Source organism: Aplysia californica, unplaced genomic scaffold (genome assembly GCF_000002075.1).
Source record: "Aplysia californica isolate F4 #8 unplaced genomic scaffold, AplCal3.0 scaffold00247, whole genome shotgun sequence".
Lineage (NCBI taxonomy): Eukaryota > Metazoa > Mollusca > Gastropoda > Aplysiida > Aplysiidae > Aplysia > Aplysia californica.
In genome coordinates this window covers 597,207-617,012 of record NW_004797517.1, presented here as the reverse complement: position 1 = coordinate 617,012, position 19,806 = coordinate 597,207, and the positions used below count along the sequence as shown (strand labels likewise).

At 39.2% G+C, this 19,806-nt stretch overlaps 2 protein-coding genes across 2 annotated transcripts in view; one reads left to right on the top strand and one right to left on the bottom strand.

Moving 5' to 3' along the window:
• LOC101849295 (phenylalanine--tRNA ligase alpha subunit) overlaps positions 1–4,043 on the top strand; it is a 39,937-nt gene extending 35,894 nt beyond the window's left edge. The window contains exons 11-12 of the mRNA XM_005100442.3: positions 799–913; positions 2,768–4,043. Coding sequence (XP_005100499.1) covers positions 799–913; positions 2,768–2,873 — 221 coding nt within the window. The 3' untranslated portion in view covers positions 2,874–4,043. The remainder of the gene's footprint in view (positions 1–798; positions 914–2,767) is intronic.
• A 6,187-nt stretch (positions 4,044–10,230) lies between these two features.
• Positions 10,231–19,806, bottom strand: part of LOC101849059 (nucleolar protein 10) — a 40,823-nt gene continuing 31,247 nt past the window's right edge. The window contains exons 16-18 of the mRNA XM_005100441.3: positions 18,491–18,720; positions 14,012–14,111; positions 10,231–10,623 (exon numbers count right to left, since the gene is read on the bottom strand). Of these exons, the coding sequence (XP_005100498.1) occupies positions 10,492–10,623; positions 14,012–14,111; positions 18,491–18,720 (462 nt within the window). The 3' untranslated portion in view covers positions 10,231–10,491. The remainder of the gene's footprint in view (positions 10,624–14,011; positions 14,112–18,490; positions 18,721–19,806) is intronic.

The window sequence follows — 19,806 nt, the reverse complement described above, 5'->3', positions numbered from 1 at the left end:
ATATGATACTGTTCCGTTTGAGGCATACAACGAATGCGAGACTTAGTGTTCCACGAGTGCTTGTGTACTCGCGATTCATTGAAGCCGACTGAATCGTGAAGCGCCACTCCTAGATTTGGCGAGCAGGATCCAGCACTAGTGAGCAGTCTAAGTCTGATTCCCTGTAAAGACTTCTCTGTTGACACCCACCCTTTGGAGCTCATATGACCTTATGCAGTTGCGAGCGCCGTAAAACCCTCTACTATTTTTTTTTTAAAAAAAGGTTTATTTTTGTCTCTGCGAGGGCACAAAGTCCTCATTTCCCCATGATCCATTTTAAAAAAAATAAGTGCAGACTGAAGTTGGTTTTGCTTGAGTGAGCTATATTCATATTTTCAAAGAATGGCAGATGTTCTGGTGTGGTTTGCTTCTTCTTTCCTTTCAAACATCTATCGTCATTATCTCCCCTCCTTTTTTGTGTTTGTTACTCTCTTGTAACACCTCTAATGTTCCGCACTTATATGACCTTATTTATTTTGTTGCAAGTGCAGTAAAAAACTGTCTTACTAAGACAACATTTTTACTCTGTTCATGTACTGCCTTGAAATATAATATAATATTATTATTCTTTTGAAATTACACATTTGCACAAGTTAAGTGGGTGCGGGCTGTTCTTTCAAATATTCTGCTGTTTATGGATAGCTGAATGTTTTGGGAGGTTTATAGTTTTTTCAAACTGAGCTGGAGTGTCATAAGTTAGTACATGTGATTTAAATAGATTCTATCTCTTTCTCTCATCTGTTTCCATTTTACTTTTAGGCCTCAAGAAGTGGGTAGAAATTGGAAACTCTGGAGTTTTCCGCCCTGAGATGTTGCTTCCAATGGGCTTGCCAAATGATGTGACGGTGATCGCATGGGGTCTGTCCTTGGAAAGGTTGGTGATGATGAATTATACCTTGATTTTGTTTAGAGCTATTTTTGACTTGTGTAATCTTTCAGTGTGTTGTTCTCAGAATAAAAGGAAATGACCTTTTCCCTTTGAGGTGGGCATGGTTTTGTTAGCAATAGCTTGATAAATTTGTTTAGGTTGCAAGGTTTCAGAAGGAAGGTGTAGTCATAATTATGAAATGAGGATTGGATTGTTTTGTTGGGGTTTATTTCTAAATACACTCTACTCCATTTGTGTCTCTTGAGTTGATTGTTGTTGAAGTTGATCTGTTTTTCGGTTCTGAACACTTATTCCTTTTTTTACATTTATCAAAGTAACTGTATGCCAAATTTGTCTGTTTCCCATGAAAGGTACATTGTACATGTGAAATGTTCTTGGCTGAAAACATGCTCTCGGCTGTAATACACAGTCTAATTGAAGTCCCTGTCAGTAGACTATTTGTACGGTACTCTTTAAAAGTTAATGTCTAGAACGTACCTGTGTAAAGCATACTTTTTGCCATAACATTAATTTTTTAAGGAGCTGTAGAAATCTAAACTTTGTTCACAACATACATTGTGCATTGTGAGAATAAACAAAATGGCAAAAAGTGGTAGTTTTACCATACTCAGGAATACAACATAGTCTGTAGGCCTTTAGGTTACGTTAGTATTGTTAGTATTGCTGCCCTCCCCCCCTCTCCTCTCTCTCTCCTCCCTCTCTCTCTCCCCCTCCCTCTCTCTCTCTCCTCCCTCTCTCTCTCTCATCCTTCTCTCTCTCTCATCCCTCTCTCTCCTCCCTCTCTTTCCTCCCTCTCTCTGTCTCTCCTCCCCCCCTCTCTCTCTCTCTCTCTCTCTCTCTCTCTCCTCCCTCTCTCTCTCTCTCTCTCCCTCCCTCCCCCCCTTTCTCTCTTCCCGCCCCGTTTCTCTCTTCCTTCCCCTCTCTCTCATACGAACAAGCACCTGTGATTAATGAAGTGAATAAATATTGCTCCTGTTTCTGCCATTCTTATCACAGAAAGAACATTAAAACATGAGTAGTGGAAAATATTTTGTCCCTTTATAAATTGTCCCCGTGGTTTTATGCACCCCGCATAATTTAGCAAAATTTGATCATTTTTTGCATAATTTCTGGTTATTTCCCTTTATCACTCTTTGTTAAAATAAACAGAATCGCATAATTTCACATTTTTGGGCTCAGTTTGCATAATTTCAGAATATATTTTGCATAAAACGATGGGTACAGGATTTTGTGCTCCCAACAGTTAAGTTGAACTTCAGATGAGTTTCATCTTTACTTCACTCCTGGACAACATTAACTCATCAGTAGTCAACTGTGTTACATTGTCATAGAATATTACAAATTACCGCTCAGCAAACATTTTTTGATCCCAGAAAAATTAAATTATTGTGAGAATTAGTCTCACATTCTCGTTTCACAGCCGTTATGTAATAATGATGAGTGTAAACTTTCTTCTACGATTTTCCTCAATCAATGAGTCCATTAAAATTATTCATTTACTGTATCTCTCTGTAGATACTTTGTGGGAAGCCTAACAGCTGTGAAGGATGCTTGACGTTTGGTCAGGTTTAGTCTTTTTGTTCATCCTTTTATTTATTACTTGAGTCTGACTCATTTGTGGCTGGATCAGTTGATGGGCATATTTGTGCAAGTATCTGGTCTCAAGGTAATTGCAGATCATACTAGTGCAAGGATTTTTCAACCATTTTGATCCAGGAGTCAGTCATGCTTGTGTTAAGTGAAAATGCCTCATGTGCTCTAGCTGTAGCTGAACGGTTGTCTTGGGTCTTTTGATACAATTCCAACTCATTTAAACATTTTCCTTTTATTCTTTTTCAGACCGACAATGATCAAGTATGGAATAGACAACATCCGTGATCTTGTTGGCCCTAAAGTCAACCTGAAAATGGTTCACGAAAACCCTCTGTGTCGGCTAGAGAAATAAAAGTTTAAAAGTCTGAATGTTGGGTAGTGCTTGAGTTTATTAGTAAGGAATGACAGTGAAGGATTGAACGCAACACACATCTTGTTTGAAAATTGAAAAAAATGAGCATTTGTTGTATGTTTCATTTTCCTTGTCATTTAAGTAGTAGAGAGTGATAAATGATAAATAGAATATTTTTGACAAAGAAGGTAGAAATTCATAGTAAACTGAAAAATTTGAACACTGGGTGACAGCTGAATCATAAATGTTTGTATCGCTCTTGCTATTTTTTTTTTTTAGTTGTTTGGTTTTGTTTTACTAGCAAGCTGTCTTCTCTTTTTAAAGGCCAAAACGTATTTATTTTGTCAGGTGACCTAGAGAAATAGATTTGTCTTCATGGACTGTTCATTGACCTCCCGTGATATGTTTACCTGCTTAAGGATCATATGCTAATAACATGACTACGTGCGTAGCCTGATATACATTGCGAATGGCGTTCTCCATATATATGTTTGTGTGAACCTGAAGAAAAGGATGAAACGTCAGTCTAGCTCTATATCGTTTCGAGCTAAAGGCCAATAAAACAAAATTAAATTTTTTGTACCAAAATGTGTTTCCATAAAAGAACAATAGTTCTGCCATTTCTGAACCATGAATTGAAAGAATTTATCATTTTGATGGTAGTATTGGTAGGGTATTCTTTTAAAAAGTGAAAATGGCTTTAAATAAGAGACTAAGATTAATACTTTGGGTCTGACTCCTCTCCCTCAGCCCAGCTCTTCAAGTGAAGTTGAACCCAACATGTTACATACTAAAATATTCACCGTGACTTCTCTTAAGCTATAAATGGCTTAAAATCATATCTTTTTACCCTACTTCACTAAATGTGCAGTATCTCAAAAACTACTAGACAGTATAGAATCTGAAAAATTCTTTAACTAATTTCCTCAGCATTTAATTTTCATGAGAAACCTTCCTTATCTTAAAAATATATGTCAAAATTCAGTTTTTAGTGCTTTCTTTACACACACATATATAGTCCATATAAAGTATGCATATTTTCAAATTACTACCTTAGGACTTACGCATTTCATCTGTTTGTATAACTGAGATCTGACATCAACCATTTGTGATAGCGTCAGAATGTGTATGCTAAAGATCTGTTGAAAATAAAAGTGGAGAAAATGTTTATACCTGTATTACATGGTTTTATTTTGTTTTAGTTTTTTTCTTTATTACTTCCACAGTGTTCATGCATATTAGTTCCTCATTCAGGAAATGCAAATTATTGTGAAGGGACACTAGTGCACTGGTGGTTGTTCTAGTTCATGGTTTTAGAATGCCCTCACTCCATGTTTAATTTTTTTTTTAACCCTCTAGATCCACAGTTTTGGGTTTTAAATCTGCAGTCTCCATGACATTTGAAACTGGGGAACACTTCTGCTGTTTGGTATTCAGCCTCTCATCTTGGCTTGTGGGACTATTGTGCAATAGCCAATGTATGTGTGCCATATTTACATAGACACAGAGACTGGATTGTCCTTCTCAAAGTATATTTATGCTAGTCACACCCACTGACGTCCGGACTTGATTGCTAGGAAGAACAAGAACAAAATTTTTTACTATTGACAGTAACAAACAAGTGGCTGATACAAGTTATGGATCATGTTGTTAAGTAATCACAGAAGCAGCAACCAACCCATCTGAACTGTGGGCAGTTGTTGGGCGCCACTGGTGGTTGTACTTGTTTATTTTCTATTTTTCTTACTTTTTCCATGATCTAAATTACCATTTTTGTGTTGATGTGCTTCTATTTACTCAAACAAACTGAATGGAAAACAGCAGTGTCTTATAGTCAGAGGAGGGGATGCCAATGGTTCATCTGATGCCAATGGTAGATCTTACTCATGACCATTGTGTTAATGTGCTTTTGCTTAACTCAGATTCATATAAATACAGAAGAAACTGACAGTTTTTGGACATCAGCCAACCTTTAGTTAGTCTATTGTCACAGTGTAAGAAGAATATTGGCTGAACTTGTCTGTCAGTCCTTCCGTCTGTTCTCATGATGGAAAAATCAGATTTTTTGTTGTGGTCAGTATACTGTCTGCCAGCAGTAAGATTCTGGTTTACAAACTTGTCAAAAACTAGTCAGACTCCCATTATTCCACCTTCCTTGGGATGAGCGTGAGGTTCGTTGTGCAGCATGGCTGGTGGGGGGAGGGGGGGGGGGGGGTGTAAATGTCCTAAATGGCACTGACAGCCATTTTAACTGGTGGTATAGACTGGTAGAGACTAGAAACCAGAAACAAATTGTGGCCAGCCTTGCCTTATCATAGATCTGTCTTGTGCACTTGCTTGACAAAAAGGAAAAACAATAGGCAACTAATTACATGTACAACTCCAGCTGGACTTTATATCCAATGCACGCAATATTAATATAAAACCTGGGAAGTATTGGTACCTACCTTAACTGCTCATACAACACATTTCTCAATAGCTTTCCGATTTTTACCTGGAAAACTTTTTTCTGTTTACATGGAAGTCAAATCAGCATCACTCATTACGTATGTGATGTGAATATAAACTGTTGATGTGTTTTCGTGCAAAGTTAATGTACCGTACAACAAAGATTACACGCGCAAGAGTCTGACATAAATGCATCACATATTCAGTAAAATTATGTAGGAGAAACCTTTTTCAACTTTAAAAATGTATTTACTGATTTTATTATTTTTCACAAGAAGAGTATAAAATCTGTAACATTTACATTCCTCCCTGTATGATGACATGTAGTCATGTAGATAATGTTCACCATTACCATTTCATTTTGTTTCCCTGCGCTTAATCGTAATGAATAATAATAATAATACAATGGAAACCATATATAACAGGCCCGGTAATAACAGGGATCCGGTAATAACAGGGATTTTTTAAATCCCCGTTTTTTCCTACTCTTTGTCTCTTTTAAAAGTTATCGGCAATAACAGGGCCCCATCGGAGCATAACCGGTTATAGCAGGGACAATGGCTCGTTAACAATGAGTAAAAAGTAAGAGAGAGAGAGAGAGACAGGGAGACAGAGAGAGAGAGAGTAACTCAGTGATGGAGCAAGCCCACGCAAGCCATGCCACTGCAAGCACACGCAGCGTGTGAAGCGAGAGAGGGCTGCGGTGTGCTGCAGACCTCGATCTCGCCTGAAACCTAGCAACACGCACGCATAATGTGTCACCGACGATGTCAAGCGCTGGAGAAAATGCCTTTCAATTGACAAAAATACGAAAAAATCCAGGCTGTTGACAAAAAACAAGCTCCACTGGCAGAGATTTGTCGTCAGTTCGATATTCCACAAGGGTCGATTCACACCATTATCAAGGATAGAGAGAAGATAGTGGCAGCATACTCTAATGAAAAGTTTGCTCTGGATCGAAAGAAGATGAGACTACCCGATGCAGATGCCGTGGACCAAGCTCTTCTGATGTGGTTTAAGGAGGCAAGGAGAAAATTGGTGCCAAAACCCCTGTTCGTGGGTACTTGTGACAAGGGAAACTACCCATGAATAAGTACAGCTGGATTAGTCCACAAATGCTTACTTTCCTTTGCATTTCTGATTTAACAGGGATCGGATATAACAGGACATTTTCTCTACTCCCACCATCCCTGTTATATCAGGTTTCCACAGTAATAATAATAACAAACCAGTCATACAATTGGCAGCTGGCTGGAGGCCAAGTTTGGCTGTTTTTTATTTCCTTTCAAATCTCCCCCGGCCAAATTGAAAGTGTACCGTACCTAGTACAAAGCTTTGACCCTATTAACTGCAGTTTTATTGTCACGCAATAAAGTTTGTTGTAGCCAGCTGCAATTTCAATGCAAGCAGCCAATGGGTTCTCTCTCGTTCACTAATTTGTTCTCTTTGTTCGTCTGCCCTCCCCCCCCCCCTCTCTCTCTCCTGGCCTCATTGCTGACATCCCAACGTGATCGTTAAGCATTATTGGAGAGTTGTATAGAGAGTGTAGGCAGAGAAAAGTTGCAGGTAAGAAAAGGCATTGGAGCTTGAACAGCAAAATGTAGGATAATACAATTTACAAAGCTTGTAAAGCTCCAATTAAAAAATGTCAGCACAACAATAAACATTCACTAAAATAACATGCAAGCAGAAGTCTCATATTGCAGAAAATTAGTCCTTTATTGTTATTCCCATCATGAAAGTTGAGAATGTACGGATAAAAACAAACATTTGCAAGTCAAAATACAATGGCCATATAATGAAACTGTAACCAAAGACATACTTTTCCTAACACACAATGGGTGAACACAATCAGGGCCAAATTGAAATTCTGATTCTATATATATATGAAGATTTGAAGATTTTCTTATACAGTAGTCTCAGCCTAAACGCACCGTGCTCCTAAGGGTGCATTTACACATAGCATGAGATTATGTGAACCTGTTCAATGGGGGGGGGGGGGGGTTGCCATCTCATTTCTTTGGTATTCTGTAGGAGTACCTCCCTTGACGGGGGGGAGTGGGGTCATTTTTGCCGAAAAGATGCCAAAACATGACTGTTTTATAAAGAATACCCAGATCGGGGTTGAGGCTACAGAAGGCGTTGAATTAGTGGTGGAAAAGAGCAAAAAGACCGACCCATTCTACTTATCGCGACCCCAGTGCTTTTTTGTCGTATCTCCATTATTAATAACAGTGAAAACAGTTCATAACAAAGAGTGAGCTAAAGCAGATCTCACGTTTTCATTGTTTAAAAAAATAGAGATAAGACAAGAAAGCACTGAGGTCACGTTATATGCCCTGACTAACATGTCGGAAACAGATAAGAGGAAGCTGTTGGTGATAATGATAGCCATAGGGAAAAGCATTCAGTCAAGCGGCTTTCAGAGTGACAACTCCAAAATGCCTGTCAATCATCTATTGCAACACAATAAATGCATGGATAACATCAGACACTCTGAGAGAGACACTTTTCTCTGATGATTCAATGAACAAGTATGTTTTAAGCTCTTTAATCCTATAGGCCTAACTTGTGCTCTACAGCATTCACATGTGTTGCACATCATATTCACAGGCCTTACTAAACATTACAGTCACCCAAACACCAGTGAGAAACCTTCTCTCAAAGAAGCATTTCGAGTGACCAATCATAAGACATTTCAGACATCCTTCCCAAACATATCGCTCACCCAATCCTTGACCCATGTGTCCGAGGACCGCTGGGTGTGAAAATGCTATACATCACTCTCTGTTCTGCATGAGGGGCAATCTCATCAAATATCCGCATGTCTGGACTTGTTTTATTGTCTTATGCAAGCTGTGTAAGTTGTAGCCAAAATTTCCCTTCGTCAAGGTTTACCTGTCAGCGTGTTTCATGCATCAAAGTGAGCGCTTAGAGGAAGTGACCGTGCATTTGTAAGTGTAAATTATATAGTTTTTAAGAAACTGTCATATAACAATAGCCTACGTTTGAGTGGAGTGTGCCCTTACATGGCATGGGTTTAGGCAGAGACTAAGTTACTGTAATAATAACCTTGTTTGCATCATAGGGCCTACTTGGAAGAAGTTTCTTCCAAAGGTAAGTAAAATATAGAAATAGATCAAGCTTGGCACTACCCAGCTGAATGGACAAGTTCTAGTAGGACAAGGAAGGCAGCATATATCTGGCCCCACGGAAAACTGCATTTTTGAAATAGAAAAATTGCAAGGTAAACCGCTTAAAAATTGCAAAAAATTGCAACCTTCCCATCCTAGGCGCATTACTACGGGCTTAACATTTTTACTTTAAAAAACATGACAAGTTTGAGTACCCGTAGCATAAAAGCAGCTCAGCCTTTTAAAAAATCATGACCCACAATACAAATTCATCAAATGTTATTAACAACATTTACTAGTAACAACACACGAGTACGTTAACAATAAAGTTATCGACCAAATATAATATGATAACGCATGACACAAAATAACGGAACCATCGGTTTTCGTAATAACTTTTAAATGAAGGCATAAAATATGACCAAATTTAGTACGTACCGGGTACTTGGTTCATGCAAAAATCTAGAAGTATGAGGTTTAGTCTATAAAAAACAGAAAAATTGACGAGAGATTTTCGAAACAACCTCTAAATACAAAATAAGCTTATGCTCCAATCAAATCAGATCCTGTTCTATTTTCCTCTTGAAACCTTCGATACACCGGTAATCTGTATTTAGATCTATTTCAGATATTTTCTGTTTTAAAACCGGTTGGTATTGTTTTAACACTAAGTCGAATCGTAATATACAGCTATTTTTTCCCCCCATTTATAAACAATAGTAATACATGTACTTATGTAAATCAAGACCATTTCAAAAGCACCCACTCCCGTGTGAACGCAGCTTAAGACGTTTTACATCGGGGTGTTTACGTACACGGTACGCGGACACATAGCCTCAGTGTCTACGTACACGGTAACCGGCAACCAGGCACGTAGTCTCAGTGTCACGTACACGGTAACTGGGCAGTTCAGAATTCCAAGTTCAGTTTTTGTCTTCCTGTGTTGCCTTCAACTCCAGCCCTCCCCTGACTGTACATTAAAAAAAAAAAAATCAATAGTTCTCCCATTCCGGAGCCCTATACTTCGTAGCGCACAGACTTTGAATGAACTTTGGTGACCCCAACCGGTACTCACAATGTGATGTGAGAGCACAGGTTCACTGACCGGTAACGATCGCGAGCCCGACAAGGCGCTTGTATAACTTTCTTTTTTTTTATTTCAACAAGTGACAGCACAGGACAAATTATATTGGTTAATTTTCATTCGGGTGGGTTACCGTGTACGCAGATACTGAGACTAGGTGCCCGGTTACCATGTTTGTAGACACATGCATCATGTACGAACAATATTTACGCGCGTGCACTCACACGCACACACACTCAGGTACACTTCACACCTGCACCCACCTACTTTCTTATCACACGCGCATGCTTACACACATTAGATAAAAGCCTAGCCCAGAGAAGGCCACCTTCTCGGCCTAGCCTATGTCTCAGTTCGTGTTGTACATGATGCATTCCGGCCTGAATTTCCTGTTATAGCTTTTAGAATACGCTCAGTAGGCTTGAGCTGGGGCGATACCATGATTTACGTAGGCCTATTGGCTCTGTGCTCGCACCATTTCGTATTAAAAATTCTGTTAAAATTAAAGCGATGGTGTATTTTTGCCAAAAATTGCAAGAAATTGCGAAAATTGCAAAAAATTGTGGGTTTATTGCGGAACTCGACGAAAAACGCAGCCACAATTGCAGCCGCAGGACCCCGATTTCCTGTAGGGCCAGATATATCACTACAGTGAAGGATTTAATGCTCAATACAAGAGAAAACAAATGCAGAGCTCTTCACCTTTAATTTCTGGTTAACCTCTTTTCTTGTCACACAGGGCACTTTAAAGATATTCATTATGAGGAATTTGTACTTTTTTACACTTAACAGTAACCAAGCAAACCACATTCAGTTTCACCCTACATTCCAACAAACGAGCATCCTCAGTACTTTTCCATAACACACACACACACAATCTATATACAACTCACGACAATCTAACTCCTCACTGTGACTCGCACATACAATTTTTTTCTTCCACAGACTCTGCTCATTTCACTTTCTTCCCCATCCAAAACTTAGTCTTTGGTTTCTCTAACAAACTTCCAGCTGCTCTCTTCAGCTTCCTTCGCTCTGACTGATGAAGATTCCTCTGTTGAACAGCTGTACTCACTTTCTTCTCCTGGTGGGTGAAAGAAAAAAAACAACTGAAAAGACACACAGACGAACGAGAAGACAAAAAAAGCAGCATAATGAAAGAAAGATAAAATGGAGATTTCATATTCACAAGGCCATGTTAAGATGAAATGCTGAATTGCATTTTGAAGCTTTAAAAAATGTGGAAAAGTAAGAACTGAGAAAAACGTGTTCAAATTTACACCATTTGCTTTTCAATACCTGAATGCAAATGGAAAATAAATTCAGAAAAGATGTTTTGAAGTGGTTTTTACAAGAAACAGCTCTTGAATTATTTTGTAAAATGGTTGAGGAATCCCCTGGTATGTATAATAATAACTAAAAAATCAACAAGTATTAACCACACCGACTATTTTTGCCGATATCTCGGTTCAAGGTCAAGCATGTCCTCAGACCAGCTCACATATTTACCTACCCCATATTTGGTTACAGCAATGAAAGAAAATTAAAAAATACTGAGAACATCATTTCAAATTGAAAACTAGCTCACGTTTGGTACAATATGGTACTCAAAAAAGTATGGCCCTCGGGATATGTGTCATCACACACATCAGGACCAGAAAACATAGTTGTGACAACTTAACAAAAACATCAACACTGATAAATTTTAGTGATCCAACAAGTTTTTAAAAATAATGAATTCACATATCAAAACAGAATTCAGTTACCAGTCCACAGTTTTCGTTACAATGTAATTGAAAAAAATTGCGTCCCACCGTTCTGAGGAATTTATGTCAGTGGTTTGACCATGAAGTATTTATTCCATGGTTTCAGCCAATGAAATATTTGTTCCATGGTTTCAGAATCTAGCTTTTCATTGATTTTAAACAGTTCTCATATGCTTATGCTGTGATCAAAAAGAAAAACCATTCATTTCTCATTCTTGGGGGCTCCAGTGGCTAAGTGAGTAGTGAGTTTTGACTCAAGCAATGTCAAGCAAGTGTCGGTGACACGGGGATCAGATGGGTGGTCACTGGCGTATGTCCTTGAGCAAGACACGACAACCCTAGCTCAAATTTCAGGGCGCTGCACAGTGGTGACCGACAGTGGCATTGTTTGTAAACTGTTCTGTATTTGTGTAATAGTGTGTATTATGTATGTATTTATGCATGTATGTAGTATTTATAATTATGTATGTATGTTTGCCATTGTAAAACAAAGTGCCCTTCTGATGCGAATAAAAGTGTAATTTAGTATTATTATTATTTATTATTGACAAATTTGACTTTCAATATGAAGTCACACTTTATTTCTTGAAATGAGAGACAGAGTTTTTCACAAACCAGCTGATCTTGGCAATTGTTTGCTGGTCACTGACATAGATTTCATTTTAGAAATGCAAGAAAAGAAAAGTTCCATTAATTGCATGGATTGAACACATTCTAGAAAATCAATAGCCCTATGTACTGTCACAAAGAACTAAGTTGTCTTGGGTATTTTACAGAACAACTCATCTTGGCTATCATATGCTAGTGATTTATAGTTTTGATTGCCCTTCGGGAGAAAATTTAAAAAAGAAAAGTTCCTTTAAATGCATGTATTGAACTTATCCCACAGAATCAATAAATTGTCCCTCGGGACATGATGTGACAACAAGGAACACAGATTCACAGGTTTGTAAGGGAAAAGCTTACCATCTCAGATTTGTATCATATTTAAGTGCAAGCTTTTAGCACTGTTTTAACAAGGTCATGAAAAGTAAATAATCCAATATTGGTTAAAATATTGCTAGAAGAAAACTTTTTACTTTTAAAATGTACCTCGTAAATCAGGACACTGGAATACACCCACTGAGCAAATAAATTTATGTTATGTCAGAATTTGTTTTTGTCTTCACGCATCACACGGGACAATTCTAGTGTCCATAAAATGATCATCAAATTGCTTGATTACCACTGAAGCAACTACCTTCTCTCAACATTTGTCTGAAAGTTGACTGTCCACAACAACTGTAAGAAATGTTTGGCCCTTGTCAGAGCACAACAAAATACCTCTAATTCCGACACCTTTATTATCTTGGACCATTATATAATGCAAATGTACCATGAATCACCATCAAGACAGCTCAATCATGAGTAACAGTTTCCTTCAGCACCAATGATAAGAGGTCTAATGAGTCAGAGAATTTCTTAAATGTCTGTACCAAAGCAAGATTAGCCCCTAGATAGAGCAGTAATCTGCTTCTGGAGAGGTAATTTAAAAGGTAGTCACACTCAGACATGCATTCAGGTCTAGTCCATTGAGTTGACACATTATCTGAATCAGATAAACCAAGGCAGCACCAAAAAATAAAACTATTACGAAACGGATCCTATGCTTGATTTTGAATGAAAGCAGATGAGGCTCCTAGCAAAAGAAAAAACATTTGTGAGGTGTGCTGACAAAATGAGTTATTTCTCAGATTTCAGCCTTATGGAAATTGATACATCAACTTTATAGGAGGAGTTTGAACAATTTGTAAGTTTGGAATAATAAAAGAAACGGTAGACATGATATGAAGAAAATGGGGTCAATTGAAAATCTGAAAATCTGACCCCTGTGTTGATTTTCAGCCGATATCTCCATTCTTGGATTGCGAGAAGTAATTCATTTTGTCAGCACGCCTCACATTTCAATATCAAGAGAAATTTGGCTCATACAGTAGAACTTGTGTAGCGTAAGACGTAATCGCAGGGGAACCAGAAAAAAATTCCGTCTTAGACAGGGGAATTCAGGGGGAGATGGAGGTTGGTGGGGGGGGTTCAAAAGCCCAGCCGGTGGGATCAAGGATCGCTTGTCCGATCGGCAAACAGTGGCCAAACTTCACACCTCGCAATTGCTATCCTGTCTGATAATGACATGCGTCAGTCTTACTTATCCAATTACCATAGTGCTTGCCTTTCATAGGACCACTGTTTGACCAATTAAAAACAAACTCCCTGGGAAACCCCTAAATTTCACCCCTACTCCTCTTCCTTGCCCCTACTCCTCTTCCTTGCCCAGCGGCATGGCCATAGTGTTAAGTTAAGAGCCGGAGGAACGAAACTTGCGGGTTTTGTTTCAAATCAGGGTTGAGCGGGCAAAGCATTTTCCGTCTTAGACAGGTGAAACCATCGGAAGGGACCCGATTTTTCTTTCCATTTCCGCGTTGGACAGGTTTCCCTTTTATACAGGTAATTAAAGAGGAATATATCAAGGGGGGGAGTGGGGAGATTCCGTTAAGACAGGTTTCCGTTAAGGCAGGTTCGACTGTACTTTTAAAACATAATATTACAAAAATATACAACAATCAGAGAATTGTCACCAGCTCCACTCGAAAAATACACAAGCTAGCCAATTTTTGCCACTACAACAATTCTAATGTGGAGCAAAAACATAAATCCATAGATACTCACCTTCTTCAGAGAAAACGTCATTTCCCTGTTTCCAAGAGACCCTTCCGCACGAGTAACGCCATCTTCTTCAGCTATTCTGAGCCGATCAGCAAGTGATTTCCTTAACAAAATAAACACGAATTATTGACAACCACACATCAGAAAAATAAAATCTTTCAAAGAGACAAGAGCAAACACAAACGAACAAGAACAGACATACAGGATGTCTAAAAGAAAGAAGTCCCACTTAAAGGGCAATAACTTGATCATCGCAGCATTTATCATTAATTTTAACAAAACTTAAAACAAATTAAATTCACCCAGAAGGACGTCAATTTTGTAAATGTGAAGAAAATCAAGCAACAGGTTGGAGATACAGTCAAACCTGTGTAAGAGGCCACCCATTGTCAAGGAGGAAAGTGGCCGTATAAGACAGGTGGCCGTCTAAGGCAGGACTGATAAAGATGAAGAAAACAAACCATTCCCGTCTGAGGTCCCAATCGAAAGTAGCCGCATTGTTGTTGTTTTTGTCGTTGTTGTTGTTGGTTTGTATTTTGTTTGTAATTTTTATTTTGTTGCTCATTTTGCACAAGGGTGACAAAACGAAATGTATGGGACGAGGAAGACCGAGTGCCATGTTAAAACAAACACATGGGTCGCCACCACTCGGAGAACGAGCAACGCTTCTGTCACAAGTTCACGTCAACGTCCATTGTTACTTTGTTACAGACTGGGTAAACAGTGACCACTCATCTCACTTACGATTTCTGTATGAGTTCTGGGCAGGTCTTATGGGTTATGAGGGATCACACGCTTACCTCACCAGTAGCTGAAAATTGGTAGCTATTGGTCAACAGAGGGAGGGGCCTACACAACATGATCGGTTGGAGGGACTACCTAACAACAACGACAGGTGATTGAATTATTATGACAGCTCGCCCACAACGCCTGGGGCCAAAGCACAATTTATGACAAAACGTAATAGAGTCACTAAGGTGGCCGTCTAAGACAGGTGTTATTGCTGAATGTGATAGGGGTTGTGTGTTAAAATATGGTGGCCGTGGCCGCGTTGGACAGGTGCCCGTTTTACACAGTTAAATTATATGGAAAAACCGGACGCAAGGGGGGGAATGGAAAGTGGTCGTTTGTACAGGTGGCCGTCTTATAGAGGTGGCCGTCAGGGCAGGTTTGACTGTATATCATGTTTTAAAAAATTCAACCAGTAAAATGCAAAACTTCACTTGTCAAAAGTGTAAAGCTACAGGGGTGTGATCGTCCCTTTCTGTTTCCGGATATGGACATTAAAACCACGATAGTCACTTCAGGTGGATATCTCACCATGCTGAGAAAGTTTTAGAGAAGTTTGGGGAGCAGAAAGTGTCATGCTTTAGAGGTCTGGCTCTGGTTGGAAGGGGCCACACCCTGTTCATCAAGAGTGGCCCTTAAATGGTCGCAAGACAGGTTTGTGGAACGCCTTATGAGTCGAAAGTTAACAAATGAATGACCACCTCCTTCCCCTAAACAGGGTTCCTGCCATGAACTTCCCATCAATTCAAGGAGGTTTCAAGGAGAAATTTTTTTAATTCAAGGAGATTCGGTCAAAAAATTCATGACGAAAGCCTATTTTCGAACGCCTACACTTGTCCGAAAGGAACCATATAATAGTTTCCATTTTCCTATAAAAACTGTTTCCAGGGTGACTGCCAACCCGCCTTCTCAATTTTCCAGGCCGGGGTGGGGGGCTCATCCATTCTCCATGGGCATATTACATAACAATGACAGTGTTTGCTCCATTTATATATTATAAACAAATAATATAATATATAGACACACACGTGGCACGCACGCATGTAGGTACATTATATCCAGTCAACAACATGATGCCAGTGTGGTACTGGGGTACTGTGACTTAGGTATTTCAGTCTGTTCTTACTTATTTATATTTTCCCCCTCATCATATTCGTCTATATTAACTATAAAAAAAAAAAAAATCTTGCTTTGAGCCTGAGAAAAGGCCTAGAACCAGAATATCCACTGTCAAGAACCAGTCTTGGTATCATGATTCATATTATAAACGTGAAAGACAAAAATTATTGCTCTAACTCAAAGTAGAGCTATAACATGAATGGCTCAAGTAGACCTATTCTGTGTGAGAGGTGTAAGAACTGTGGGAGGGCAAGATGCAGTGACTCTGAAAATCTGCAAATCTTGAATAGAAAGTTAAAATTATATAGAATACACATGTACAATCAATAAAACAGGAACCCTTTAGTTACAAAAAGACGGCTTACAAAGTTTGAGTATGACTGATCCCGATTCCACACAAGGCCTGCCCCAACGCGCGCTTTGCAGAGAGCTTTAGATAGTAGATCTAGATCTAGTAATCAAAATTCTGAAATGTAAAATCTGCTTCCAAGTTCAGTTTTTGTCATCCGGTGTTGCCTTCAACCCCACCCCACCCCCCTCCCCCGCGTGCGTCTTTTAAAAAAAAATCAATAATCCCCCCATTCCCGAGTCCTATACTTCGCAGCGCTCAGAATTTGCATGAACTTTGGTGACCTCAACCATCGCCGATACTCACGATGTGACGAAAACGCACTGGTTCAATGACCGGTCACGAAGGCGAGCCCGACAAGAAGCTTTCTTTTTCTTTCTGTTTTTTTTCACAAGTGACAGCACAGGAAAAACTTATTATTTTCATGGCGACACAGCGTATGTAATGCAGAACCTGCATGTTACAAATATGGCGCTATCAGACAACTATAGGTCCTACCGGCAAATTTCTAGGTGGTAACGAAAGCGAAAGTAGATCTTGATTTTCCCAATCGAGCTTCGGTATCACACATACACTTCCACTTTTTGCCGCCATAACCGCCTGTGCGCGTGTAACGTACTCTCAGGCCGGGAAACGCCGAATGAATATATATATCACAACTGTGACCCACAAAAATGGACTCAAGGACGTTATCGGATTTGGTTTTCAAATATTCGAGAACGTTTATGTATTTTCCCAAGTCTTTCACTGGGCAATTTACAGATTTCAGCAAATTCCCGTTGCATTCCGGGTCTCGGCGATTTTTTTTCTCCAATTATTGGGTAATTCCAGGGGCCCCCGGGATTCCCTGGGCCTGGCAGTCACCCTGTACACGTGTTCCTGTCCGATCTGGCAAAATTCAAGGAGTTTTCAAGGAGATTTTTCCTTGTAAACAAATTCAAGCAGTTTTCATGGACTCCTTGAATTCAAGGAGGCCGCGAGAACCCTGCCTAAACTTGAGCCCCTTCAATTGGTTAAGCTGTTGTATTTGGGGTATTTTGACAGAAGAGTCTATGAAAACCCACGAAAATATCTAACAAATGAAACTCAATGTTGAACAGGATGTCCAAAGAATTGACCCAGACACATGCAAGAGGGTAATTCAAAATTTCCAGTGGCATACTGGAGCTTGTATGAAGAGAACTGGTCAACACCTGACAATTTAAATCGCCATCCCTGAGTTTATTTTGCAATATAAATTTGGCATAAATTTGACCTTCAGTGCATAAATCGAGACTTTGAAATAGAACAATATGGCTGATTTTTAAGAAGTTGCAGAATTTTGCATTTTACTCAATTTTTAGTTGAAACGTTAAAACCTTGATATTTTTTTAACATGTCGGTTGATTTTTTTTTCATACTGAAAAATGTATTGTCACCAGATTATTATTTTTTTTTTATAGTGGAGGGTTTTACGGCGCTCGCAACTGCATAAGGTCATATGAGCGCCAAGGGGTGGGTGTCAACAGAGAAGTCTTTACAGGGAATCAGACTTACTCTGCTCACCTCTCTAGCTTCAACAGCACAAGGTCTGCTTCGACTATCAAGGCACCCCGGAAATAGCGGGTCACAAAAGAGTGACAAACATACAAAAGAAGTAGAGGAAAATGACAATAGTAAGGATCAGGAAGGAAAAAGCAGCAGTTCCCTGTTGTAGATCAGGCACAGTTATGAGCGTGACATGAGTCAGCCCATTTACAATTCTACTATGCTTGAAAGAGAAATGTCCCCCCTTTGGGAATGGCCTAAAGACACTACAGTCAGTGGCACTGCCTCGGGGGGTATGTCACCAGATTAAATTTTACTTCCTGAAAGTTTTGTTGAAATTGGTCCCAAGACGTCCTGGGTTATTGACCTATCAATGGGTCTTCATTATTTTGGATACCTTGTTTAAAAATGTCCTGTGCACCTGATGGAATATAGAAATTTCCAAAGTAGGGCAGCAAATCATCTTTATGCAGACTATTTAGTCAAAAACTCTGGGTGAAATTTACTATAGGATTCATTCCTAGTCTCGCTAGCATTCAAAATCTTTTCAGCCAACATTTTTACTTTTCAGGACATGAAATTTACACAACAAATTGAAAGTCTTCTTTAGGGAGGAGAGTAAAAAGTGGTGTTATTTTCAAGCATCATTTCGATTTATCAACATGTACTTGTACCACACACAATCACTCATAACTCACTTGGCTTCTTTTTTCTTGTTGCTATCTCTTTTGACTCCAAGTTCCTCCCCATCCTTGATTTCAAATAGCCTGGCCTGCTTCCTTTCTTCCATTCTGCGATTTTGTTCCTCTGCCTTCTTTTCTCTTTGTAGCTTTCGGTGCTGCTGTTTCACTTCCTCCGTCCATGTTCTTTCATCATCAGAACTGCTGTCTTCATCATCACTGGGACGGCCTTCGAGTTCATCCTCTCCCTGCATGATATGAAGAATCACACAATTAGACCTCTGTACCATCTAGATCGAGATACACTTCTAGAATGTAGAAGCAAGCACAAAAACAGACACTGTGGCTTACACGTCTACAAAGCAAGACATCTGCTATCGTGCAAAAACAAAAACTTTTGCTTGTGCCAGATTTCTTAAATTAACAAAACAGGGTGTGCAACCCTGCCCCCACAACATGGAACTAAATCTGAGAAGTAGGATGTTCCAACAAACAAAAAATACATTTTGTAAAAAGTCTTTATATCAAGATAACGTAAGTATTGTAGGTTTCAAAATTTGTCAAGGAATTTAAAATTTTCAAATACAAAAGGTCAGAGATAAAAGCATCAGGTAAGGATTGTTTTATTTTTTTCTTTCAGGGTATACTCAAAATGTTTTGTGCATTAACAGCGAACAGACAAGCTCCAGATGCTGACAACTACAGTCAACAGTCGGAACCTGCCCTGACAGCCACCTGTTCAAGACAAACATCAGAAAAACTACTTTCCACTTTCCCCTTTTGTTTTTTAAATTAATTAATGGTACTGCCAAGACGAAAACTTAACAATGAGGCCAAAGTTGCTATATTCTATCAACAAACAGGCTCAATACTTGTTTAAGACAACCATGCATATTTTGTCATTGCCTGACACATTGCAATAAATTATGTCTCATTATTGTTAGCCCCTCCAACAAATGAACTGCTGACTATCATCTTGCTTAGGCAAGGTTATTGATCTCTTCCACCGTTACCCAAGTTGACCAACTTGCACCAAATTTATTGCTGATCATGAGTGAGGCGTGCAAACCGTAAGAGTCCACAAACGAACCATCCACTAACCACATACAAATCACTGGTGAGATTAGTGGCCGCCTTTTTGAACACACTCACATAGGCCCACATTGACAGGCACATATATTATACAGACAAAAACATAGACAGATGGAAAGGCACAAACACACAATACACAGACACACCCACTGCGACAAGCACTGAAACAGACACACAATGGCACACACACACACGACCCCATGCCCCCTTTTACCCCCCCCCCCCCAAATGACATTTAAATG